This window comes from Egretta garzetta, unplaced genomic scaffold, assembly GCF_000687185.1.
Source record: "Egretta garzetta isolate BGI_Z169 unplaced genomic scaffold, ASM68718v1 scaffold163, whole genome shotgun sequence".
NCBI classification, from domain to species: Eukaryota; Metazoa; Chordata; class Aves; order Pelecaniformes; family Ardeidae; genus Egretta; species Egretta garzetta.
Genome location: NW_009259308.1, coordinates 6,230,143 through 6,252,733, shown reverse-complemented (window position 1 = coordinate 6,252,733; position 22,591 = coordinate 6,230,143). Strand labels below are relative to the sequence as shown.

General features: G+C 38.2%; 1 protein-coding gene across 1 annotated transcript in view; it reads left to right on the top strand.

Moving 5' to 3' along the window:
- FGGY (FGGY carbohydrate kinase domain containing) overlaps positions 1-22,591 on the top strand; it is a 327,463-nt gene that overhangs the window by 224,826 nt on the left and 80,046 nt on the right. Inside the window, exon 12 of the mRNA XM_009636237.2 lies at positions 13,040-13,155. Coding sequence (XP_009634532.1) covers positions 13,040-13,155 — 116 coding nt within the window. The remainder of the gene's footprint in view (positions 1-13,039; positions 13,156-22,591) is intronic.

Here is a 22,591-nt window from a genome sequence, read left to right as displayed (position 1 = left end):
AATTGATACTAATGACTGTAAATTTTGACCAAATATATCTAGTATTTAGCAATGACTTATGATTTTAAGAGTATACATTGACTGAACTGATTCTTGTGACAGGAGGTGACAACACACCTCACTGGCTGTGTAGGAATCTCTAACATGTGTCTCCGATTCAGATGCACGTGGCAGCCAAATCCTATCATCCTAACTTGGGTAAGACATGAAGGAGGTTTGCCTGAGTAAAGGAGGAGGGCTCAATATTGGAGTTTAGCATGTGAAATTGGATCAGTCTGCATAAAAACGTAGTTATTAAAACTTTCTTTTATTGCAGTACTCTTGGCAATTTGCCTGCTTCTGGTTTCACTTAGGCATTGTCTGGCCACAAGTGCATGACAGCCTAGGTTCCAGTTCAGCATAGTCTGACTAAGCTGGTAAGAACTCCCATTAACTCTGCTGACATTTCTTCAGGACTTTATGCTCGTGCATGTGTTCAAGTTCCATGCTAAATTAGCCTCTCAACAGTTTTGACGTTAGGAATAGATACATTATTTACTCATGAATTAGTAAAATGTGTCTTCATAGTGAACTTCTGAAGAGATTTCTGCACTAATAGTTCTCTCTCTCAAAATATCAATGTTGGGGTAGTAGGGGTGTTTTTCTTCCCTCACTACTCTAATTCTAGCCAATTATGTGAAAACAGCAGAAACCACATCATGAAGTGTAGCATTGCTCATGTGGAGATTTGCTTTACTAGTCAGTGTACAGTGTCAGTGTCCACATGGCTCCTGGCCAGACATTGTCCTCAGCATCATGCCACACTTTCTAAACCACTGGAAAAGTCCACAATACTTCGTGCTCCCAAAACACGGATGTTTGTGGGTGCATGTCCCATGTTTACTTTTCACACCGTAGCAGGATAAAGTGTCACGGAGCTAATAACTGCAATATTCCTATAGCCTGCTGGTGCCAATCCTGTGGAATAATAAGGTCTATTAATACAGCCAAGAGAAATGAGGATACGTGTGGCCATGTGAGGACCAGCGGCTGAAGCACCGTACTGGCAGATGTGTTAGGTGATGCACATGTGGATGTGAGTAATGGTGTGCTGCCTTTATGGTAAGGTTGCTGTAAGGGAGTAGTCTCACTCTATCAAAAGCCCTGTGGTGTTGAGGGAGCTTGGCTAAAACCTGACTTCCTTTTTCTCAGTTACTTGTAGTCTTTGCTTAACCTTTTGACTAACTTCATTGAATGCTGGTGAAGCCTTGAACTATGGTAAATTTGCTCAAGTTTAAACTTCCGGAAGAAAGCTGTGTACTGGCTCTGTATGCCGATACTTTCAGTTTTAATTGTGTAATAGTTTTAAGTGCCTGAAGAAGGTAACAGGAGAAGATATGTTTGTTAAGTACAAGCTCTTAATTGAAATAGATACTTGACTTCCTATTGCAGAGTAGTTTGCTGGAAAATACTGAGCTTGAACGAGTATATTTTTCTGAGTAAATTGAACTGAATCACTGCTGATGTTGCATAATGGCAAGGAGGTATGTCCAGAGGGTAGGCTGCCGGACTGGAGTGGCTGGATACATGGGCTTTATTTCCAGTTTGGCTTTTCATTTGCCTTGCCATTTTTTGGATTATTTTATAACCTCTCCTCTGCTTATTAAGCTTTTAAAACTTACAGTGGCAAAGAGAATCAATTTTATGTATGGGCACGCTTCTTGTTACTCTCATATTTAAAAATTTAGACTGTAGCTGTGCCTAGGAAGATTTTTAGTATGTTCAGCATCATAGTATCCGAATGGTGTCTTTCTGCCTGGGTCTCTAGACTGAGTCTCCAGAGTTCAAGATTAGATTCAGGGGTCTGAATGAGATTTACTCTCTGACCCTTGGCCAAGTCACTCAATTTCTTTTGCCTCTGTTTGCCATCTTTTAAGGGAATGGATTAATATTTCCAATCCCACATGCTATGTCTGATTTGTCTAGACAATACATTTTTGTGTCTAGGACTGTGTCTCATTATGTGTTTTTCAACAATGCCGAAGACAATGGGCTTGAATCTTGGTTGGGTGTCTGTAATATAATACAGAATTAAATTAATAAAAAAGTGAGTAGTCTGCTGACTGTTTGCTTCCCCTTGCCTCATGACATGGTGAGGCATATGTGGGTGGATAAAATATTCTTATTTTGTACTTTTGGTTCAACTCAACATACTTCGCTAAATGCATCCCTAGTATGAATCCACTGAAATTACTGGATGTACACAAAGGATTAATCTGACTCGATATGTTGCACTTGAGATGGGTGTTTCCTTTCAGGTCTGATGACATAACTTCTAGGAATTTAAGAGTCTAAGTCTAAAATCTTCTGATAGTGTGTTCCTAAAGGGAAACACACTTTTATTTTTTTTTAATTGAACTCTGTTACAAATAGTAAAACAAATATAATCTCCTTTTAGTTAGTGTGATTCACCTTTTGTTGTATGACTTTTTTGACATTTGCAGTGTTTGATGCATTTATTTATATTTTTTAAGTGACAGGTTTAAATAATTACAGCAAACAATTACAGGCAGGTACATTCTCCCAATCCAAAGTAAATATCTGTATCTGTATAAATACATGTGTGCATGTGTATTTATGAAAAACACACCAGTTTTCTTACTTATATATCAAACGCATACTTTCACATCTCTGGCAAGATGTACAAAGGTTACTTTTTTAAGGTATCTTATCCAGCGCAGCATTTTATTTATGTGGGTTGATCTTTAGAGTCTGAGTGTCACAGAAGTGGTTTTCCCAACAGTCTGTCATTAAGTTTGAGGTATAATACAACATCAGTCTCATACCTCTTCTGGAGTACAGGAAACATCTACACTTCATACTTCTCAAGAGACTTCTGTGCTTATTGTGGTGGTAATTGGAGGTCACTCTTAACTCTGGTTGGGATGGTCAGTAGGTTGATACCAGAGTTTAAAGCACTTTGCTGCTTTGAAACCTTGTGCTACTATGTAGTCTTTGAAAATGATCCCATTGTTTTTTTTTTCTTTCAAAGTGGCACCCAGGGCTTAAATATAACATGGAATCTTGTCAGGGAGTGGCTGTAATCAGAGGAGATTAATTATAGATGTGGGTGTAGAAAATTGCAAACGTGGATTGTATTTTTCATATAATAAAATCTATCCCTTTAAGTAAGCAACATACTTGCTTAGAAAATTCTGTAGTTTAAAAAGCCAGCCAAAAACGTCCTAAGTGTTACAGCGTGAACACCAAATACTAGAGTGAGGTTTGAGTTAATTACTCCCTTTTCCCCTTTACAGAAATAATTTTAACTTCTTGATTTACTACTTGAAAGAGGTCTGTGAGTGAGACTTCAACATGCACACGTGGGGGTATGTGTTCAGAAGAGTCAAGAGTCCTGCTTCTATATACAGTATCCTGACAAAACACCTAAAAGGCCATGGTAATACATCTGCCTTGAAATGCCTCTCTCGTTTAGGTCCTGGAAATAATCTGCAGGGAAATTGCGTTATGGTTATACAAGAAATTGTTTTCTTGTATTATTTTCTTCCTGGATATTGTCTAGAACTTATATAACACTGAAATGGTGCTGGCCAGCAAGTGGGCATGGAGACAGTATTTGTGAAACGTGCTTAGCCAGTGCTTTTTTTCATCTGGTGCAACCTTTGCCAGAGTTGGAGCTCCTGTTTACTGCATGAGAAAAACAGTTGTGGACATATCTGTTTGTTTTGCTTGCCTTGGGACAGCTGCCCTTTGAGGCATAGGGACCATTTTTTGTGTTTGTATCTGTAGCATAGGTTACCCTGAGCAGCAATGAAGTCTCAAATACCTCATGGGTTTGAAAGAGAAACTCTTCATTTCAGCTCAGTGGCAACTGGACAAACCCCATTACCCCTTACAGGCCCATGCATGTCATTGTCTGATAAATCATAGAATCATAGAATCATAGAATGATAGAATGTTTAGGGTTGGAAGGGACCACTAGTGGTCATCTAGTCCAACCCCCCCGCAGTGAGCAGGGACACTGCTAACTAGATCAGGTTGCTCAGAGCCCCATCCAACCTGGCCTTGTCTTTCTATATCTTAAAAGTTATCACATAAATAAGCAGGGTTCCAAAGCAGGTGGTAAAAGTAGTCTGAACAAGCCCAACTCTCTCAGCCTGTCCTCATAGGAGAGGTGCTCCAGCCCTCGGATCATTTTTGTAGCCCTCCTCTGGACCTGTTCCAACAGTTCCATGTCCTTCTTGTGTTGAGGGCTCCAGAGCTGGACGCAGTACTCCAGGTGAGGTCTCACCAGAGCTGAGTAGAGGGGCAGAATCACCTCCCTCGACCTGCTGGCCACGCTTCTCCTGATGCAGCCCAGAGTACGGTTGGCCTTCTGGGCTGCCAGCGCGCATTGCCGGCTCATGTCTAGCTTTTCATCCATCAGTACCCCCAAGTCCCTCTCGGCAGGGCTGCTCTCAATCCTTTCTTCCCCCAGCCTGTATTGATACTGGGGGTTACCCCGACCCAGGTGCAGGACCTTGCACTTGGCCTTGTTGAACCTCATGAGGTTCACACAGGCCCACCTCTCTAGCCTGTCCAGGTCTCTTTGGATGACATCCCTTCCTTCTGGTGTGTCAACCGCACCACTCAGCTTGGTATCATCCGCAAACTTGCTGAGGGTGCACTCGATCTCGCTGTCTAAGTCATTGATGAAGATGTTAAAGAGATAAGTTTTGAAGTACTACTGTAATGCTTACGTCTGTTGATCAGAAATTTAATGGATACCAGTCCCTCAAGGGCTGTGATGTAGCTGCAGTTCCCAAAGAGCCCTCCTCTTACCTAGAAGAGTATGTTACTCTTTCATGGACTGTGCTTTGGCAGGGAGGTTTACAGTAAAGGGAGACCTGTTTTACATTTTTAAATAAAAGTTGTGCCACCAGTCCAATAAGACTTCTGACTTTCCAGATATGAGGCCAACAGAGCTGCTGAATACAAGTTCACAAATTTTTTAACCCAAAATACAGTCTTGTTGATTGTGAAGGAGTCTTTCAGGACCATACAAGTTTGCAGAGTCAGCAGTGTTCAGAAAAAGAATGGAGTGGAATAGTGTATCTTGAAATTCAAACGAATTCCTTAAACACAGATTTTAAAGAAAACCTGTGAAATTTTTAGGCCAAACATAGTACTTCAATGTATTTTTTTTTTTTGCAACAGAAAAAATTTGTCTTGAAAGGATTTGGAAAGGCATTATATAGTCAAATACCAGTATCATCATTGGCTTCAACATATCCAGCTGATAGGTCATGAGCTGTTCACTGTTTTTTGCGTTGGTGACTTTGTGGGTTGATATCTTCTACCAAATGTCCACACCTGTAGTAAAAACAAATCTTTTCTACTAAAACTTTATATTTTGAAACTGAATAGCTATTTTCTGAAGTTCAGTTTTCTTCACAGTGAATTCAATACTAAGATGTTTAAAATGAGATCATGAAGACTTCTAAACAAAAAAAAAAAAGGAAGATCCAAGTAATTTTTTGAACATTAATGCTTGAAGGCTGAGATCTGGAGTTTAATCTTCTTTCAGCTGTGAAATATGACAAAACTGCCATTGACCTTAATGTTAACAAATACTGGCTTTTCACTGTGTCACGCAGAAGGAAGGAAATTCAGCTTAGAATTTTATTATCTATACTTATATATATTTTAGATCTTTTTTTCTCTGTGCACTTTTAGTGAAGGTTTCAAAGTGGAGAGAAAGCTTTGATTTTGCTGTGGTATTTAACTTCTTTAAAAAAATCTAAATGACAGTCAGACTACTTTTTAGTATTTGTGACAAATATAAGTGTTATACATAGCATAGAAAGGGTGAAGCTAGTAGAATTGCTAATGCTGATTACTGTAATATCCTTGCTACCTTTATTGGCTAGGTTTAAGTCCTCAAACATGCAAAGACTGAAAGTTGAGGCCTCTGAGCGTGACTGGTATGTGTCTGCTAGTTGTCCCAAACAGGCTTCCCCACCTGTCTTTTTTTGTTTGGCATGTTTAATGTTTTGTTAGAAGAAGAAAACCCTTTTCAGGCAAGAGTCATATTGCACTGCTAAGACAATGGGTTTGGGCAGGCAGGAATTTCATAGGCTTTGGGTCAAAGGCAATAATAATAAGTGTTGTGTTGTAAATATTAGGAACTTGGGATTTGCACAGTTGGGTGGATGGAACAGACCCTGACATGTTTCGGTTTGTGTACATGCAATTAAAGAGCTGTTGAATAGGTGAAATGAGTAAAATGCAGACAGTGTATATGAAATAGAGCACACCCAGGCTTACTTGGCCCTGTGGTTTAAAACTGATCTGCCCGAGAGGTCTACTGTAGTAACTGAGTGACAACAGGTGCAGCTCTTCTTACACTGCTGTGAACATAACGCACCGCTTTTTCATTCTTTTTAGCAAATGCTTAACATGGGCAGCATTTTATACATTTCAAAAATAAATGACTAAGTGTCACATTTTTTCTCCTATTACCTGAGAAGTATTCCCTTAGGACAAATTGCCCTCTTCTTTTCCTGTTTCCCCCAAAGCAGCCAAATACACCAGGCAGGCAGAGACATTGTCGTGACAGGTATAAATACCAGTGGTGTATGTGGATCTAATAATCCGGTTCTATTTCAAAGGTCATGTATTAATGTATATAGCATTAGCCATAATGGAGCAGAAAATAATTGCATGTTTCCTACTGGTCTGTGATAACCTCTGCTGTATTGCAGGCTCTTGCAGTACCAATGCCCAGTTCTGTTTAATATAAAGCTTGGATGCTGGGAGTATGTGCGCTGTGTCTTAATTTTTTGTCTGGAACATTTTTGCAAAAACCACAGTCAGATCTGTGACTGTGTTAGAGCGGTGACTTACTTATTTTTGTAAAATGCCTCTAGACTGTGGTGCATAATTTGGGAGGAGATTGTCAGCTTGGTCCAGATGTCAATATGTGGAGAAGTTCACTTGAGCAGAACCTAAGCCCTAGTTTTCAATTTGAATTAAAAATCTGTTTTAAATTTGAAGTTTGCAGAACAAAAGGAAAAACATGTTTGATGTTCTGACAGTCACACTCGATTGTTTCAGGTCGTCTTCTTGCCTTGAGAACGTCATACAGCTTTCTTAGTTCTTGATTCTTTGTAGCTTTAAATAAATCTGTCCAAAAGGCCACGGAAAGTTACTTTATCCTAACGCACACTACCTTTTGGGACCTAACTATACCCTATCCTAGCTTCTGTAGGACTTAGCTTTGGTACAGTCCTCACCAGGTGCCGTTGGTTTTAGTTCATCACCACCAAATCACTCTCAGTATGACAGCCAGATTGCAAGGACTTTTTAAATTGAATCAGGAGCAAAGCTTCCGTTCACTTCAGGATGATCAAGACAGGGTACTCTACCTTTAAAGCTGGTAGCTGACTCATTTTCCAGGCTAACTAGTATTGTAGTAACCCTCTGGAATGGAAGATCATGTATAAATACCTTATGGGGTCACTTTTCACACAGAAAAACTGTTTCTTTTAGTAACTGTCTTTATTTATTTAGTAATAGCACTTTAATATCAACTTATACTCAAAATTAGGGTGACTTCCATAAGACTATTGCAGTTATAGAATATGCCCCAGACTGTGTTTCATTGTCAAAGGTAGCAAGTATTCTCCCAGACAGGGCAGAATCTCTGCAGAGCTGGGAGCCATGTCCTTGCTTGCTTTATCCCTTCTGGAGTGTGGGAGGTGGTGTCAGCAAAGAACAGACCAAAGTGTAAAGCTGTGGCAACTCTTAAGTAAGTGTGGAGAAGTTTTTTGTGACCTTTATCTTTCAGATATTTTTTAATGTGTATCTGATTTCCTTCTTTCCCAGAAGTACAACAGAGTGAGAGAGAATGCTCAGAATGGGTAGACAATGCAGGAAGAGCCATATAACAATTAACTTTGAGCCCCTGAGTTGATTTGGCCACAAGTCTAGTTGCCCTGAATCCTTTTGAAGGTTAGTGGGGGCAAATAGTTGCTTCCAGACAGTATTTTGGGAATTGTCAGTGTGTGTTCAATCACTACAGGCTCCCTGAACCTCATGGTTTTCTAGTGAGGGCATACTGCTGGTGGGTTTTTCAGAATGCTGAGATTCTGGTCATACCGGACTTCAGCACATCCACAGTCAGTCCGCAGCAAGAGATGTGCAAAAACTCAGAGCTAGACAATAATAGAAAGGATTGTGTAATATGCTGTGCCCAGCCAAATCTACTTTGTAATGAAAGTGGCAGGGATTTTTTTCTTCAGGCTGTTGGATGCAAGTAGGAACCTATAGTTCTTTATAGGCAAGAATTTGTAAGAAACTCTAAATATAATCATGTTCCTGTTGAAAATCTGTTTTAAATAAAATAAAAGTTTTCCATGCAGAAGGGTTGGTTTTTTTCAGTAGGAGTATTCTAAGCAAAACTTTCTGTTCTGAACAGAGAAAGGAAATCTCTCATTTTGTTGTATTGGGAATATGCTTGAGGAAAACAGTCTTCAAATTCATGGTATTTCAGCCTAGCTACATATAGCCTGTGCTACTGAGGGGTTCCACACCATGTCTTCTCAAGTCCTGCATTAGATTAGGTAGTTGGAAGAGGACTGTTGCCTAGATGATTGCCTATTAACTCAGCACCTTTGAACCCAGTTGTTCCTGGTCATGAAGGGGAACATTTGCTTCTATCCGTCTGGTTCATCCAGCTTCAGCTCTAGTGCAAGTCTGGTGTTTATGGCCAAATAATTGAGGCAATATTGCCAAAATGTTAGGAAAAAAGGAATATACCACAGTGAATATCAGTACTTTTTCTGTGTAAAGTCTGCCCCTCATCTCATAAAATTTACAAGTTACTGTGAAATACAAGATTTTCTAATGGTCGAGTCTTGCTTTGTAGGTGTAATGATTTGGTTCCTTGGCTTGCTCTTTATCATAATGTCTTTCTGGATACAGTTTTTCCAAGTTGTGATTCGTGCTATCATTTTCTCAGGGTGATGTACTGGAGGAGAATTTCTGAGCAATTGCCCATAAAGCTATGCCATTTGTATTCAAAGGTGAAAAAACATGAACAAACTACTCTCTCTACATGTGCCTACAGCTCTCTAGGATATACAAATAGAGCAGCTGTGTGTAATTATTGGAGCATCTCATCAGGTAAATGGCAGGGATTTGAGTTCAACAGATCCAGGTTCTTTTGAACCATGTAGTGAAGTTAATCTGTCATTATGGGCATCTCAAAGAAATCCTTTTTTCTTGAACTATTGTCTAAGAGACCAGAATGCCTTTCTGCAGTATAATACTTTCTCTTAGATATTAAGGATTTGTATAAAGCTGTATTGTTCAATTAAACATGTACTTTTTACATGGCAATTGAGTAGCAGCAAGGGTAGACTAAGGAGCTTAAATCCCAAAGAATGCTTAGACTGCATTTACAGCAAGCGTTTTAAGGTTCTTGTGGCCATGAAAATAAAACCTACCGACATAATGTGTTAGTGTTTTAGCTCAGATTTGAAGTTGGTCTTCATATCAGAACCTTCCGCTTACAGGTCTGCTAGTTAATTCATTTGGGAAGAGGTGTCCTTCCCAGTTCATGTTTCCTATATTGTATTAAAAATTCAATCCAAAATCAGCTGTTTATCCTTCTTCTGTAAGCAGTTTGCATTTCTAAATCTACACAAGTAGGATGAAAATGCTCACAGCCCCATTGCCATTTCATACTAGAGTATGTTCAGTCCAGCCATATCCAGTAAGAGAGCTCCAATATGCTGGAATTCAGTGCATTGGCCAGGCCTGGTCTGTCCCCGTTCACACTGTTTCAGTGGGCCTATATATTTAATGTGTTGCTCAGAGCAAGCTGTATGGAAGAACTGTCCCCTGTTTAAAACATGCTCTTTGGAGTCCAGCAAGGCTGCTCCAGATTCTCTTTGGATAAGCATGGAGACTCAGAGGGAGTTGTTTTGTGATATTTGAAAGTGAGGAGCCATTACATTTAGCTCTCATCCTTAGAGCATTTTGCAGGGTGTGGCAATAGTTCATAGCAATTCTTTTAATTAGAAAAATACATGTTCAGTTCTGATGAGAATTTGTTATGATTTGGAATTTACCATATTTGGGAAAACGTCATGCATTATTGTTTCACTCTTTATGTCTAAATTTTTCCTAAAGTGATGAAATGAGCTTTATTTTAAATACCCGGTCTTTCTTTTTCCTTTTAATGGGAGGTTTGTGCTGATTTGGGGAAAATGTTTATTTCTTCCCAATATTTTCTTCAGCCTAGAATTTATTTATTCACCCAGTTTTTGTCAGAGGTCCTAGTTAGATTTCTGTGTCTGGCTTTTAAATCCTTGGAAATTGGAATTTCTTATATCAACATTGTCACTGCTGTAGTTAGAGGTCGTGCTTTTCTGTTTTCAAACCAATTCAAACTGAATTTTAATTGTCTGATCTATTCTTAAACTGTTTATGGAAAAAAAAGGGGGGTGTCAAAACTGTTTGAAGAGTAACCCTGAAATAATCTCCACAGTACTTACAAGAATAGAAATAGTTATCTCTCTTACTTTTTTTTCCCTAAAATGTGTAATGTTAATAAATTCGCTTGTTGCAAAGAGCAAACAATGCACCTTTATGAACAGTGGGATTGTGAAAACATCAACAGTCCTCTGGTTGTAAAAGCATGGTCACTCCAAAAGAACAGAATGAAATTAAATGTGATGCATTTAAATCATACATTTCTGTCCTGGGTGAGAAAATGGGAGTACAGGGAGTCCATAGAATCATCCGATCTTCTACTCAGTGTCACATAAGAGGATGTACACTGAGAACAGTGCCTTTAGCTGTCCCAGCTCAGGAGAATCCTGCTCTCACTTGTACATCTTTGGCTCTCATTTTAAACACCCAAAACATGGTGAATCCAGATTCCAGACAGTTTTCCAGCTGTGTGGAAAGGCTCTTCCTGTTCTTATTTGGCTTTGTTGTGTGTACAGTATCAGTGTCTCGAAGCCTTAGCTTTGATTTGTGGACACTAAATAAAAATAGCTTCTCTTTTTCTGTTCTGTTTGCTGATTTCTTTGCTAGTTTCTGTTCCTATGTTTTAATGGAGGAGAGGCACTCACTGTTGCTTTGTTTGTGGGGTATTTCTATATAAATGAATGGGAAACTATGGATGTTTGTCAAGCTTGAAAGTAGCAGAATCCATTCCCTTAGTGGCCTCTTTTTCAAAAAGACCAGATCCTTTATTATTTACTGTATGCCTTTTGCTACAACTGTAAAATAAGAAGCTCTACTTTGCCTAGTTAGGAAAAGTGCAATGGGATCTGTGCTAGCAGCAAGTATTTTATGTGAAGTTTTCTTTCTCGCTTTGACCGAATACTGAGTATTTTGAGTATCTAGTTGGATTTGATTATAGGTATGGGTTGTAGGTGCTGATATGCGTGACATTCTTTGGGACACCTTACTGAATCTGACTATCAGCTATGCTGCTGTCTCATTTTTAAGTTTCCTGAAGGCAGCAGTCTTCTTTCTTTGTTCAGTAATTGTACCTTGCTGTAGAAGGTGGGGTCATTGTCCAGAGCTGGTTTTCCTAGGCATTATGGTAATGTAAGTAACAGTATGTAATACAATAATAAGACCTTTAGTTTAATTCCCCTTAATTAGGTCCCTAGGTAGTTAACTTGCATGAAAGGGAGTGTTTACTTTAACTCAAAAAATATTTTTTGTAGAGAGGAATTTTGTTTGGATTTTACTTATGCAAACTACAAGAATAAGTCAAATGCTTAAGTAAAATGCATTTTGCTTTGAAGATACCTGTTCAAATTGTAACATCCTAATAAAAAGAATGTCTGTGAAAGCACACCTTGGCTAAAAATGAGTCACAAATAAGCTGTCTTGTAATACATCAAAGAAAATCCATCTCTGAAGGGGGTTTATCTTTGAGAACAGTTAGGATGTTCTGTTTCCCTGAGATGCATCCGAGTTGTCTTGCACTTTATAGTATGGTAGTATTCTCAAGACTACAGGCAACTGAAATTTTCAGTAGTATTTAGCATTTTTAATACCTTTTAGATATTGACTTTTCAAGCACAATTAAATACTGATCTTCTGAGATGGTTCTTAGTGTTCAGACAGAAAACAGTGTAATACTAAATCTTCAGGAACGTTATTTGTATTTTGGGGGCAGTAAGAGGTTGGGGATGTGGATCTTTTTAGGAGAAAAACATTCTATTTGCTATGATAGACATTTCTGCAAGTTCTCTTGTATTTTGTTTATATTCTGCTCCTGTAGTCTGCCCTTGTGATTCTGTGTTGTCACAGTGAAGTTTAGCATGAGCTTATCAGGAACGAGACTTGAATCAAGAACTTAATGTTGCACTCAGCTGCATCATAGCTACTGCTGTTTCAGCATGTCACTGAATTGTCATCGGCTTCTGCTGAAATACAGACCTAATGGTAGTGGTACTTGAACACATGCTATGCAGATGCTCTGGTAGTTGGATGCAATTTTGCTTGTGCATATTCACCTGATAAAGGCATTTTGCACCTGCAGGTATTGAAGCAGTGCCATTTAACCTAATTATTAGTGCATATGTAATCTCTACATTGTAATTCAGCTTGAATGTAAGTAATAGAAAGTTTTTCTAAGGACATGCTTTGCAAGTGCAAAACATTGCTATTTAGGTACAGCCTGGAAAAGCAGGAATCTTTCTCTAAGCTGCTTGCTAAAGAGCTGTTATGTTCATGCTATGCTGTCTTGTAGGCATAAGCATGGCCTGTTATTTGACTGATTCATGCAGTGAAGTGGCCAGACCAGGAGTTGTTTCAGCAGAGAAGAATCTAAAACATAAGGTCCTTTTAAGGTATCTCAAGACATGCACTCCAAGCTGTAACCAATTTTTTTTAGTGTTAGCGTTATGCTTGGAATTTCTGAACAGTGAATGAAGAGATCATTTTGCACAAACTTCTTTCTAGTCACAAGTTTAAAACCAAATGTGTTCATTTGCCTGATCCTGTGCCTGTATTGTCTTTTTTCTAGGTCCCTGTGTACAGTAGTGTGCAAGTGGACGTACACTTCAGATGGAGGTTGGGATGACAGTTTCTGGAAAATGATTGGTTTGGAAGATTTGGTGAAGGATAAGTATGAAAAAATAGGTATATCAGGGGTTGTTTTGTTTTATACATGTACGTATATATATACACATACACACATACATAAAAAAGTTATGTACACATATATATAAAAGACATATACATATATAAAAAATATAAATATAAGAAGATATTTTGCTGTATTATTGTGAATGTCAGCAGAAATATAGCAGGACTTGATGAAGCTTCAGATGCTTTGATAATTAAGCTGGATACCCATGGGTAACAGCTTTCCTAAGTACGCATTTACATGACATCGTCATCAAAAACTGTGTTTAAATTTTATATCTGCTACCCTTCTGAAAGGCCTAGCTAGCCTTTCAGTCCTGCTCAGCCTCAACAACAGAGAAGTAAAGGGGAGCCTCAGCAACTGATTACATGAAAGGAAGCACCTGATATGGGTATATTGGATGGCAGGCTATGAAAAAAAGCCACAATATAATAATTCATAGCTGTTACTGATAGCGTATTTTGCGACCTGTATCAATCTTCCTTATAGTAATTTTCAAAAAAAAGTGCTACTTCTGCTTGTTATTATCTTCATACTGTTTTTTTCACGCTCTAAGAGCCTAAGTTTAATTAGAGTGGTAGCCTTGCTAATAGCAATTCCTACAGCAGATATTCATTAAAAGTCCATAATGTTAATATACCAGAAAATTTCTAGGATAACTTTATTAGACTTTCCCTGTTAAGTTAATGGACTTTTAATGGATGTCCTAAGCAGACATGTCATTAACAAGAATATTACCAGACATGAATTAAAATATGCTCATTCATCAAAGTTAATTATCTGAAATTTCCTTTGATTTTTTTTTTTTTTAATGTCTAGCACTTTGAACAAGTTTGTACAGCAGTTTAAATGCAGCAACATGAAATGGAAATAGTGTAGTGAGGACTGTAGTGAAATGAAATGTAATGACATCTATAAACTTTTCTGATCATCACAAAATATAGTATAAGTAATTTTCAGGTTATCAGAAAATTGTACTTGAAAGCTTCCTTGAATAGATTTTGGCTTTTCCCCCTGCAACTGAAACTGCTTATGCAAAGGTATAAAACCTACTAGGAGTATTAGGCTTTTAGCTTCCTGAGGTTTTAGTTTGAATATAATTCTTACAACATCTATCACATGTGGCTTTTAGCAGATCTTCAACAAGTTAAAATAAGACTTACAATAAATACATGTTTTTACCAGAAAATTGAACATCTTGGCAGCTGGTGGTCTCATGGAAGAGTATTTTAAAAATAAATTATTCATGAAGTGTAAGCTAAGGCTTTAATACAATATTTATGCAATGCACTTCAAGGACAGTGCAAAGCAATTTGCCATTTTAAGTAACTAAACATACATGTTTTAAATTATAAAGTAGCCATTAATAAAAAGGGCCTTTTGTTGTGATGGAAGCCTCATGAAACTAATCTATAAATGGCTCAACATTTAGCAAGATAAATATCATTAATTTCCAATATCAGGCTTATGTTTTTGTTAAAACACAATGTTTACAAAATAAATCAGTAAATTAACTTCTATTGATAGACGTTTCTTGCAAGACAAAATGTTTTCCTGAGTTAATGAGGAAACTGTCTAGTTCCCTGGGCAATTGCATTGATTTTCAAGAAACGAACTGTAGAATACCTGGGTGCATCGTGGCTGGAATTGGAGAAGCAGAATCTGACCTTCAGAACTGCATCAAACTGTGAGCTAGAACTTGAAGCTTCTGAAGAGCACATACGTTTACTCGCCTTGAGAAATCCTTTGATTTTCAGATTCTTGGGCTGATTACCTTAGGTGTATCCAAAGCATAAGACACTTTTTGTTTTGCATAATAATGCTGAAAACTGGCCTTAGGTAGAATATATGCTTATTTCCATGACCATTTGTCTGACCTTGCCTTTTTTAAAAGGAAGGTGTTACATTCTTTGTATTTAGCTTTGTGATAAAAATCACAAAAAAGCAGGACAGTGACCTTCATTCGTGTGTCTATGAAGAGGGAGTAAGGAGCTGTCTCTATGAATGTGGAAACCAGATAACAACTACTTCGTTTCTTTGAGTTTATCTTCTAAATGGTGCCTGTTGGAGTCTCTTGGAAGGGTTTAGCTTCAGGAGACTTGACCAAAACAAAGCAACTCACTCTCCGCCCAGAAGCTACTCAGCAATGCCAAGGTCTGTGTTGCGTGCTGTGGAAGTGCTTTGCTTTCTGCTGCCCCTAATTTTATCAGTGTCCCTGTACATGGGAAAATGGGAATGGTAACATTGTTCCAGTGAAAATTTTGGGGGGTTTGCTTGTTTTATGTATGTTCAGTGTTGTTGAACTTGTGAAGAGCACTCTCTATAAGCTCAGCTTTCCTTTACTTAATTTAAATTAATTAGGACAGTGTAGATCTACCTGCCAGGAAAGTGCCATTCAGTCACTCAAGCAGCACTGGTCAAACTGCAGCTGGAATGACGTTGTATAGTGGAAGACTCCTTCCTACAAACCCCCCAGGTGTTAGCATTGGTGTGTGCACCGTCACTGCATAGACCTCCTCCCAGGAGCTGCCCACAAACGTTACACTGACCATAGTGAACACAGGATCACATCTTGCACAAACTCAACTCAGGCTATATTTATAATATTGCTTCAGGGTGCTGTCCCATACGTGAACAGTCTCAGCTGCTGTTCAGCGCATTATCAAAAGGAAGGCAATTTGTTTAAGTAACTCATATGGACAAACAGTCAGAGTGTGTGCTTCCAGGAGGCACACCATAGTGTGCTAGGCTGACAGAAAAGAATTCAAAGCAGTAGACTTAGCCAGCTTCCAGATTAAGGAACTTGAAATTGCCACATAACCTAGGTAGGAGTAAGTTGAAGGGAGATTGTACATGGTCAAAAACTCCTAAAATGAAAACAAAACCAAAAACCTAACAAGTCTGAAGTAATTCTAGTGGAATTTCCTTTTCTGTTCTCAAGCTTGTCCAAATCCATGTATGTCTGCTCAAGGTTTGTTTAGCTCAAATACAAGGATGTACTTTAATGCCTGCATGTTTCCCTTGTAAAGAGAGATAATAGTATTTTTCTCACATATTTCTCCTAAAAGATTAGCAAGGTCTGAATCATCATTTCTTTCTAAACAAAGCAAAATGTCACAAGATAAAATTAGCAAAATTTTTTTTACTGTAACAACAGTAAATATGTAGTTTACCAGTTTAAAATAGGCAGAAAAGCTATGTGGTTTTTTTAATCTCTAGTGAAATCATTATTGTTTCCAATCAGAGGGAACTATAGATGAATAGTTATGACTAGACTTTTTTTTTTAAGTAGCTTTAACTTTCATGACACATGAAATATTTATGGAAATTACGTGAGAACAACTTCTTTAATATACATATTTCTTTATTCTAATAAATACACTTTTAAACAGCACTTTCAAAATGTCTTGCCCTTTAAAAATGTATTTACTGTAATCAGAGTGGCGCTTGTGGTTCCAGGTAGTACGCTTCTCTTAGTTTTAGTTTAACTTAACATATGACCTTGTTGATAAGGGAGACCCTCACATCTGACCTTTAGGATCTTCCACAAACCTTTCCCACATCAAGGCGTGGGTTCACATACGAAAATTGCCAGGCCTTTGACATTTTACATTTCTCAGAGCAGATTAACTTTTCAGGGAATCCACATAGTAAGTTGTTTGTGGTCCCTTCTGCACATCATGAATTTACTGATCACGTTTGTGAAGGTAAAGAGTATTATCTGGGGATACTACAAAATTTATTGATCCCATTAATTTGCCCACCAAGAGAGTAGAAGATGGCTTCTATTCAAAACCACTATGAAAGTGTTGTGTACTGCAGGCATTAGCATTTATCTGCTGTGGTGAAAGCACATGATGAGTATCTCTTTGTGGTATTATAAAACCTAGAAAGACATTAATAATTCCGTTAAAATTTCATGTACTATAGACCTCTTAGGGTACTGAAGCGTATATTCCATTTGGAGGAAAATGCCTGCTAAATTTTCACCCCAGCCCTCTACTTCAGGGGCTACTTAAGGGACCAAATAATGATTTTTTATTGAATGGTAATATTTTATGCCAGGTCTTTTTTCAGTTGAAGTTGGTGCCTTTGTCTGAGGGAGCATTGCAGATACTGCAGAATAGGGTTTACTGTTCTTGTAGATTGTGTGTTGAAGGCTAAAATGCTATCCTTTGTAAGGGGTTGTTTGTCACCTTCTTTCACATGTGGTGGAGCAGCACACTGATTTTAATGAAGTATTATTTTTGAAAAGCAAGCTCCATACTTGGAAATACAGCCCTTCAACATGATAAGTATTTCATAAACGCATTTCCCAGCTTTTCCTGACTGGGAATTTACTGCCACATCCTCAAAAGTGAATAGGTACACAGCTCACAGGTATGGGATCTTTATGAAAAGCTGAGGCAAATCTGAGAAGAGTATTTGGATCATTTAAATCTCAAAAGTTCTGTGGAAATTCAGTGCTTGCTTGAACTTCGAGTGCTTGAAATTAATACTTATTTGTAAATTGGTAATAAAGAAAAACAGATATGATCTGGGACTTTGACAATATAGCTGTGACTGTCTTGATTGGTGCCTGCTGACATTCTTACTGTGCATAAGCTTTACAATATGCTGGGTTTTCAAATGTAGGTACAGCTCTGTGTTTCCTTAGGCATTCAAATAGGTGACAAAACAGCAGGCTGTTTATTCATGAAAATGTTATTATATGAATGGTTATAGTCTTGCATCTGCCAGTTTCTACTTCCACATACAAAACTAATGTAAGATAATAGTATTGTATACTTCACTTTTCACACTGCAAATAGAGTCTGCTTAGGTTTTGTATTTTGTCAGTAGTCAGTCTTAATACTTGGAAGTTCTACTCATTTATTTACATTTAGGCTGAAAAAGGAAGATTCAGTCCAGGGTGGGAGAATACAGTCAATATTAACTTATGCTAGAGCACCTGTGAAAGGAATGGTCAATCCATTAGTTCTGCCGGTTTTCTCTCTTCCAAGGCCTTTGATGCCAGATGCTCTAGAGTATATGGGGGATTTCCTTGAAGGCTGAGAGAAAGGGATGATGATTTTTTTTTTTTTTTTTTCAGGTCAGCCTGTATCTGCCAGTTCTTCATAAAACTGGAGTGTAGCAAAAAGCTTTAAACACCATGCTTTGCAAATGGTAGAGAATAATGAGTAAAAAGATTGTCTTAAGTATGGGGTCCTGTTACCTGTCTTTCTTTGGTCTTTTCCTATCCCAAATAAATTAGAACATGTTACAATTTCAAACAAAAGTGAAGGGATGAATCACGGGATATTTACTCTTACATGCTGTCAGAATCCATGGAATTTACAAGAGAAGAGTGTTCCAAATATGCTAACATTTTTCTGGCTTCCTGTCATTTTGGTCCATCCAAGAGCAGTAGTAACTGTAAAGGAGCTGAAACTGGCACAGCACAGAGAGGTTTTAGGGTGTCTCCTTCCTCAAAACTTGAGGCATAATTTCATAATATATGATTCAGCAGTAAGAAGTTAAAAATAATTTTTCTCAGAAAAGCTACACGTTCCTGTGATTTCTGTTTTATTTTATGTTTTTTCCATCTTGATAACACTGAATCACATGAATGGTTGAGGTTAGAAGGGACCTGTGGAGATCATCTAGTTCAGCTCCCCCTGCTCAAAGCAGGGTCATGGACAGCAGGGTGTTCAGGGCTGTCCCCAGTTAGGTTTTGAGTATTTCCAAGGGTGGAGACCCCAAAATCTCTCTGGGAAACCTGTTCCAGTGTCTTGACTGCCTTTCCCCAATAAAAACATTTTTTTTTTTATTTAAATGTAGTTCCCTGTATTTCACTTTGTGCACGTTGTCACTTGTACTGTCACTGGGTGCCACTGAGAAGAGTCTTGCTCTGTCATCTTTATTCCGTCCCATCAGATATTTATATACATGTTGATAAGATATGCCCTCCCCACACCTCCAAGCCTTCTCTTTGCTAGGCTTAAAGTCACAGCTCTCTCAGTCCCTCCTTGTACGACATGCCTCTGTCATCTTTGCGGTCTGGACTTGCTCCAGTATGTCCATGTTTCTCCTGTACTGAGAAGTCCAGTATAAACCACAACACTCCAGATGCGGTCTCCTAAGCAGGGAGCAAGGATCACCTCTCTTGGCCTGCTGGTGGCACTCTTCGTAGCACAACCCAGGAGGCTGTTGGCTTCCTGTGCTGCAAGGGCACATCACTGGCTCATGTTCAACATGGTGTCCACCAGACCTCATGGTCCCTTTCTGCCAAGCCGCTTTCCAGACGGTCGGCCCCCAGCCTGTCCTGGTGTATGGGGTCCTTCCACCTCATGTGTAAAACTCTGCTTTTCCCTTTCTTGAATTTCACAAGTGCCCTGTCAATCAATTTCTCCAGCCCGAGATATTCTTCCTCTTTCCAATAACTGTTCTTTAATAGGCTGGGCTAAACTCGGGTAGCTCAGGTTTCTTCACAGTGTTTCCTGGGTGACATTTTCCGTTCCTCTTCCACTGTAAGGAAGGGAACCATCATTCACCCTGCTTATCATCAGCTTGAGTCCTGCTGGCAAGTGATACCTCTCCACTTCTTCCTCCTCTCTGTTGCAAGAAGTGAGGACTACTGCATGGTGTTCTTTCATCCTCAGGCTCTGTCATAGGTTAGATCAACTAATAATAAAAGCTTAGAGCTTTCAGAAAATAATAATTAAAATTTCCCACTGTCCACTTCTAGAGTTCTGGTCTCAGGCTGGGGAATCATATTTTCTTCTACTCTAGAAATATTGTGGGTGTGTGAACTTTTTCTCTAGTATGAAAAGTAGGAGCCTTTTCTGTTTTTAATAGTCATAGGAGCAGTTTTGAGCAGACTTGGAGCCTGTTGTGATTGTTTAATACTTACATTTTTCAATCATTATCCTTTCTTATTTTTCATACAGTTCTAAAAAAAAGAAAAAAAGGATTTCTCAGAATAGTTCTGGGTCATTTCTGCTTTTTACCTGACTCTTCCTCTTCCTAATCCTGATTTTTCTTCATCTTTTTTTGCTTCAGCCTCATTCTGAGGTCACTTTTAAAACAGAGATGTCTGCTTTATGAGTCAGGATTCACAAACCAGAAGGACTATTTCAGTTTGCCGACTTCCTCCAAGTTAGAGGCTGTTTGACTCCCTAAAATTAATGTTTAAGTAGTTTAAAGTGTATCTTAGAACCAATCTTGATTTTATAATTTCCTGTGATGGAGAGCCCACTTCACACTTATAGGTTGTTGATTGTTAGTTGCTGTCATTTCTCAAAATTAATGAATTAATTAAAGAATGCACTTTATTTTTCATCTGAATTTTAACTTTCTACTCCTGTCTGGCAGACTGTAATGACATGCTTGACCTGCACAGACTGAAATTTTCTGTGTTAAAGGAAAACACTGAGCTGCTTGAGGTTTTTCACCAAAACTCTTATGTGAACTGTCATACTTCTCAGTCCTTGTAATTGCTTTCCTGACTAATTTCTGAACCCTTCATAATGCATCAGTATCTTCTCAGTACGAGTATTAGAACTGGATACTGTGTGAATGTGGTGGGTATTAAGATTGTGCAGGTATCAGAAGCTTAGTTGAAAGATTCAAAAGCATCCTTTCAGTAACTGATTAGGTTATTTTTGGTCTGTCATTTCTTTCGGTTTTGAAGAAGGGGTAATTATTTCTTCAAAGAGGAGTTGCTATCATGTGGATTATTAAAAAAAAAACCATCCAGTAATAAAAAACATTTTGTTAAGTAATAATCCATAATTAATACAAGCTAAATTGCCTGTGCAATCTTAGCAATGTAGTGTACCAAACCAGTCTGGTTACTTGCAACTCTGAAAGTATAGCAGTAGTCACATCATGTACATTGATGATCCTTTCATTTAGAGAGACTGTTAGGAATACTGTACTGTAAAATGCCAGAAATCTAAATTATCAGCCTATTGAAATTATTGTCTGCAAGCAAAAACGTGAGATCAGGTAGCTGAGTTTGGCTGCAAATACACTGCCTCTAGTTACTTAGTAAGGCATCCAAATATGCATATTGTATACCCACCCACATGCATGTCAGCATAGTGAGTAGTGAACTATGCAGTACAAGAGATGTTCATTCTGCACTGTTTCACTGACATCTGGTAATGAAAACTCAGCCACGTCTGTCAATGTACATGCCTAATGATCCAATGATGCAGAATGGTTTTTTTCTCTTTCTTTTGACCTTTACCCAGGAAAGCTTATCATTTATACATGAAGTAGCTCTTTTTCATTTGGACAAGAAGGCAGTAGGCTTAGTTGAAGTAGGCACCTATGGTCTGCAGACTAATTTACTTTTCAGCTTAATGAATCGGGATCTGCCTGCACATAGGTTGCTTGCTTTTGCCAGTATTTAGCAACCTAATATGTCTGCCTTAAGTAATTACATGTTAGGTAGTTGAGTTGTAGTTCAGCCAAAGGCATGAGCTGTATGGGAGAGTGGGATGGAAAGGACCCAAATTAGATTTGCCTCAAGCTACTGTGGCAGCTCGCATAGACAGATATGAATTTTGAACTGAAGAAAGCCAAAGTGATTTTGTTTAACCAACTGTTTTTCTCACTTTTAAATAAGCTGACCTACAATATCACAATTTGTTTTGGTTTTCCTGAATGAAAATTCTGAAGTTTTTAACTGCCAACTGGGAAATTTTACGGAGGGTATTTCCATGTTAAGAAAGCCCCAAATCTGATTGTTTCTAGTACCCTTTAATCACCATGTATTCAGTCCTGAGAAAGAAATTAATATTATAATTTTACAGTCCACATCATTATCCTGCTTCCTTCTGATCTTAGTGCTATTTTTGCTAATCAGATGGGTTAAAAATTGTGGAACAATCAGCCATACATATCTCAGTTAAATGTGAGTATTGTATGTAATTAAGAGGGATATTTGGTAGTGTGTTGTATGTGAGATAGGGTTGCGACAACGTATCAGAAGCATTATAATATTATTTATTCAGATTCCTTGCATATCCCAGACTTTTGGCATTGTGTGGATTATTATAAAACACAGAAATTGAAGATTGTCTACAAGCTTTGTAATGAACAAAGCATCGAGGGGAAAAATCCCTTACAGTGCTTATTATGAGATCCATTTGGATAGGTGATGCTTCTGTTTACTAAGGTCCTGTTTCCTTTGATGCTTATCTAGCACCATTTTGTTTAACTAGATAACTTCTTCAATGTATGTTATATATCACTTATTTAACAGGATATCTGTTTTTTGTATTGTCTTTTAAATTAAAAAGCATTTAGATTGTCCAGTTTGGGGAGGCTACAAAATGGAGACAGGATGTACCCTTTGGTTGGGTTGGTTTCTGAGGTTGCTGGGATTTCATTCAAGTTTGCTTGGGTCAAGTTAGTAAGGAAAAAGGAAGTCTCTTTTTG